The sequence below is a fragment of the Bubalus kerabau genome, chromosome 15, assembly GCF_029407905.1.
Source record: "Bubalus kerabau isolate K-KA32 ecotype Philippines breed swamp buffalo chromosome 15, PCC_UOA_SB_1v2, whole genome shotgun sequence".
Taxonomy (NCBI): Eukaryota; Metazoa; Chordata; class Mammalia; order Artiodactyla; family Bovidae; genus Bubalus; species Bubalus kerabau.
In genome coordinates this window covers 80022332-80028132 of record NC_073638.1, presented here as the reverse complement: position 1 = coordinate 80028132, position 5801 = coordinate 80022332, and the positions used below count along the sequence as shown (strand labels likewise).

Here is a 5801-nt window from a genome sequence, read left to right as displayed (position 1 = left end):
AGTTGGACATGACTGAACAACTAACTCCTATTGATATATTAAACTCTGAGCATTTGTACAGAATAATGAATAATCCTTGAAGTATATTTTACTTTGAACTATAGGGGAATGTTTTCTGCCATGGAACTGGTGAAATCGATGGATATTTTAGGGGACACATTACATTAGATGAGAAACTTAAGTGTTTTTGAAATATAAGATTCTCTCCTTATACAGTTCTCTCCTACATAAAAATGCTCTCCTTTTAAAAAGCTGATTACACACATTCAGAGTAGACAATAATTGTTGTTAATGCTTTTTTTCTTGATAAATTAAGAATAGACTTATTATATATGTTATCTCTGAGTGAAACATACACTGAGTTGCTATATGTGTAGCAAACAAATACTTTAATTAGAGTGAGGGTTGCCACTATGTTTTCCATCAAGAGCTTACTTATGCATCTATTTTAGATACAGTGTTAGAAGGCAATAAATAAGGGACAGTTGTTGCAATGCCATTGGATCAGCTCATCAAACATAGAGTTGATGTATGGAATAGATATCCTTAGGCACTTCCCAAGTGGTGCAGTGGTAATGAATCTGCCTGCCAACACAGCAGATGCAGGATAGATATTAATAAGAGAAACAATCAACAACAATAAAAACACCACAGATTTAAGAGAGAATCAGGTTGAGGGAGAGTACACTGGGTTTTTGTTGTTGCTAAATATTTAGTTAGATACCATGCGTCCAAGTGTTTTGTATATGCAAAATTATAATTCACTTGCTATTTCTATCTCAAATATGAAAACTCTCAGTAAGATAGAATGAGTTACTGGAACTGAAATAAGAAAGCACATTTAAAAAATCATTCAAAACATGTTAATATCAGTAACTTCTGGTACAAATTATTTTGTTTTCATTGTCACAAGGCTCTGTGCTAAATAACATATATATGTACACTATCTCATTTAATCCATACCACACAAGACTATAAATATTTGGAAAAATCACATGGCTATTAGTAAAGTGCTTCTCTGCTAGCTCAGATGGTAAAGAATCCACCTGCAATGAGGGAGACCTGGGTTTAGGGTGTATGGAATAGATATCCTTAGGCACTTCCCAAGTGGAGAAGGAAAAGTCTACTCACTCCAGTATTCTTGCCTGGAGAATTACTTGGAGAGATGATCTTGACAGGCTACCATCTATGGGATTGCAAAGAGTTGGTCATGACTGAGTGACTTTTACTTTTTCATTAGTAAGTGTACTAACTACTAACCACCAACTAAACAAACAAAAAAGCACCCCCAAAACATCATAGAAACATACTACTGATAAATATCCTATAAAGGCTCTTGGTCTTCCCTGGTGGCTCACTGGTAAAGACTCTGCCTGCAGTGCAGGAGACTCAGGATACACAGGTTCTGTTTCCTGGGTTGGGAAGATCCCCTGGAGGAGGAAATGGCAACCTACTCCAGTGTTCACACCAGGGAAGTCCCATTGACAGAGAAGCCTGGTGGGTTGCAGTCCATAGAGTCACGAAGATCTGGACACGGCTGAGTAACTGAACACACATGCACACACGCACGCACACACACATGCACACATAAGAGGCTCTTTGAGTAACTGAATCTCACTGAGCCTAAATTATCTCATCAGACATATAAATAATTAATTATACACACATTCTGGGACACTCCTGAAGAACAAAGAAATCATTATCCAAAGTGCCTCTGTGTGTGCTGGGCATGGACTACAGTACTATTAAATAATGTTAGACTCTATGATTTCTGTATAGAAGCAAACAAACTGATCAACCTTTAACAAATCAAAATTATGCATTATGTATTTAAAAAAATAAAAATGGAATTTAAGTTATTTAAAGGCAAAACATACAGCTTTTCTTTGAATAGGAAAAGAAAGAAAGGGTTGCCAGAACAAAATAAAAAGTTTGAGCTGCTAAAAGAGATTAGATAAGAGCAATTTATTTTACAAAAGAAAGGAAAGATGATTTTCAAAAAGCTGATTCAGAATGTCTGAATGATACTAAGAATGAACAGTAGCAAAGTGTAAATTTACTTGTGGGCAGCTAAATCCGAGGAGTATTGTAATTATTGTTAAGGAAAAAACAGGCTATTGAATAAGTTTTCCACAGAAATACTAAAATAACCAGTATGAAGACAATGTATGAAGGGCAAGAAGACCCGTAGCAGCAAAGAGAAAAATAAGTAGATGTCACTCGAGCTCATCAACTTCTTATAGGTACCTCTCTTTTATCTCAAGAAACACAAGCACATAGAGAAGCATATATGTGTATATAAATAAACACCTACACATATATAGATGCCGTATATTTTTATGTGTGCTAAGTCACTTCAGTCATGTCTGACTCTTTGTGACACTATGGACTGTAAACTGCCAGGCTCCTCTGTCCACGGATTCCAAAGGTGAGGTTACTGGGGTGCCATTTCCTTCTTCAACATACATATACATGAAGCATATTTGCATGATACATTAATATAATTTACATATGCATATAAATATAAATACATCTCATCATACAATTTATGTATGTTTATCCAATAAAAACCATATCCTATAGTACATACATCAATTGCTTGGTCAAACAGTTCTAAGATCCTGAAATAGAACTCTGGAGAGTTTGTTTTTCTGAATTTGATGAAAAGATGAAGAGAAAAGACAATTAAGAAATACAAAAAACCTCAAATAGCCAAAGCTATCTTGAGAAAGAAGAAGGGAACTGGAGGAATCAACCTACCTGACTTCAGGCTCTATTACAAAGCCACAGTTATCAAGACAGTATGGTACTGGCACAAAGACAGAAATATTGACCAATGGAACAAAATAGAAAGCCCAGAGATAAATCCATGCACATATGGACACCTTATCTTTGACAAAGGAGGCAAGAATATACAATGGAGAAAAGACCATCTCTGTAACAAGTGGTGCTGGGAAAACTGTTCAACCACTTGTAAAAGAATGAAACTAGAACACTTTCTAACACCATACACAAAAATAAACTCAAAATGGATTAAAGAACTAAATGTAAGACCAGAAGCTATAAAACTCCTAGAGGAGAACATAGGCAAAACACTCTCCGGCATACATCACAGCAGGATCCTCTATGACCCACCTCCCAGAATATTGGAAATAAAAGAAAAAATAAACAAATGGGACCTAATTAACCTTAAAAGCTTCTGCACAACAAAGGAAACTATTAGCAAGGTGAAAAGGCAGCCTTCAGAATGGGAGAAAATAATAGCAAATGAAGCAACCGACAAACAACTAATCTCAAGAATATACAAGCAACTCCTACAGCTCAACTCCAGAAAAATAAATGACCCAATCAAAAAATGGGCAAAAGAACTAAATAGACATTTCTCCAAAGAAGACATACAGATGGCTAACAAACACATGAAAAGATGCTCAACATCACTCATTATCAGAGAAATGCAAATCAAAACCACTATGAGGTACCATTTCACACCAGTCAGAATGGCTGCGATCCAAAAGTCTACAAGCAATAAATGCTGGAGAGGGTGTGGAGAAAAGGGAACCCTTTTACACTGTTGGTGGGAATGCAAACTAGTACAGCCAATATGGAGAACAGTGTGGAGATTCCTTAAAAAACTGGAAATAGAACTGCCTTATGATCCAGCAATCCCACTGCTGGGCATACACACTGAGGAAACCAGAAGGGAAAGAGACACGTGTACCCCAATGTTCATCGCAGCACTGTTAATAATAGCCAGGACAAGGAAGCAACCTAGATGCCCATCAGCAGATGAATGGATAAGAAAGCTGTGGTACATATACACAATGGAGTGTTACTCAGCCATTAAAAAGAATACATTTGAATCAGTTCTAATGAGGTGGATGAAACTGGAGCCTATTATACAGAGTGAAGTAAGCCAGAAAGAAAAACACCAATACAGTATACTAACACATATATATGGAATTTAGAAAGATGGTAACAATAACCCTGTGTACAAGACAGCAAAATAGACACTGATGTATACTTCAGTCTTATGGACTCTGGGAGAGGGAGAGGGTGGGAAGATTTGGGAGAATGGCATTGAAACATGTAAAATATCATGTATGAAACGAGTTGCCAGTCCAGGTTCGATGCACGATACTGGATGCTTGGGGCTGGTCCACTGGGACGACCCAGAGGGAGGGTATGGGGAGGGAGGAGGGAGGAGGGTTCAGGATGGCGAGCACGGGTATACCTGTGGCGGATTCATTTCGATGTTTGGCAAAACTAATACAATATTGTAAAGTTTAAAAATGAAATAAAATTAAAAAAAAGAAAGTTCTGAAACTTTTAAGTGTTTGTCAACAGAAATGAACTGATTTTAAGTGAAATACTTAACAATATGGCATGCAATAAAAATAGAGACCACTTTACAGTCTATTAATCACGTTCCATTTTCCCCACCAAGCTGAAATCAGCAAAATACATGGCTCCAGGGAATCGCACTCAAGTGACTGAATTCATTCTAACGGGAATCTCAGATCTTGCAGAACTCCAGATTCCTCTTTTCTGTGTGTTCCTGGTCATCTATGGACAGGTCATAACAGGGAACCTGGGAATCGTCATCCTCACCAGCGTGGACTCTCAGCTTCAGACCCCCATGTACTTTTTCCTCAAGCACTTGGCTATCATCAGTTTGGGCTTTTCTTCTGTCATTGCCCCCAAAATGTTGGTTAACTTCTTGGTTACAAAGAAAACCATATCTTATTATGGATGTGCAGTTCAACTAGGTGGATTCTTAGTTTTTATTGTGGCTGAGATTTTCATGCTGGCTGCCATAGCCTATGACCGCTATGTGGCTATTTGCAGCCCCCTGCTCTACCGGGTGGTGGTTTCTCCACGGATCTGCCTTCTCCTGGCGGCCCTTATTTACATCTACAGTCTGACCACAGCACTGACGGTCTCTTCCTGTGTGTTTTCTGTGTCATACTGTTCATCCAATGTGATCAACCATTTTTATTGTGATAATGTCCCTTTGTTAGCATTGTCCTGTTCTGATACCTACATTCCAGAAACAGCAGTGTTTACCTTTTCAGGGACCAATTTGTTTTTCTCTATGATTATTGTTCTAACATCGTACTTCAACATCATCCTTGCCATTTTGAGGGTACGTTCTTCAGAAGGGCGACAAAAAGCGTTTTCCACCTGTGCTTCTCACATGATGGCTGTCACTGTGTTCTATGGGACGCTTCTCTTCATGTATTTGCAGCCAAGGACCAACCACTCATTAGATACTGATAAGATGGCCTCGGTCTTCTATACCCTGGTGATCCCAATGCTGAACCTCCTCATTTACAGCCTGAGGAACAAGGACGTGAAGGATGCATTAAAGAGATTCCTGGATAACACATGTCAGTCATTCAGATTAATGCAAACTTAAAACTACAGCTATCTTCATTTAAGAAATAAATCCTGCCAAGTGAATAGGTAGTAAATTGTTAAAATTCCATTAATATCAATAGAGAAAGCTTAATCATTTTCATTCCAACTTCAACTACCCAATTTTCCCTATTTTAAAAGCCATTAATTGTTCAAAGAAAACATACTAAGTAACACACAATAATTTGAAAATAAATACAATCTAAAATAAAATATATGTTAGAAAAATATTTTTATAATTTTTTAACAAGAAAGTAAAATCCTGATAGTTAAGGTGGATTTATGTTGGAATCGATTCTTGGATAGTTGTTAAGAGTCAAATCATCTTCCTTGCCACAGACATGTTGACATTTTGTTTGATTACTAAAAGTTTTATTCTTTTTTGC

General features: G+C 37.3%; 1 protein-coding gene across 1 annotated transcript; it reads left to right on the top strand.

Moving 5' to 3' along the window:
• The first annotated feature begins 3601 nt into the window (after positions 1–3601).
• On the top strand, positions 3602–5416 carry LOC129627909 (olfactory receptor 8J2-like). Its single transcript, XM_055547355.1, has 2 exons — positions 3602–3611; positions 4473–5416. The coding sequence occupies exons 1-2, from the start codon at positions 3602–3604 to the stop codon at positions 5414–5416; spliced, it is 954 nt and encodes a 317-aa protein (XP_055403330.1).
• The last annotated feature ends 385 nt before the right edge of the window (positions 5417–5801 follow it).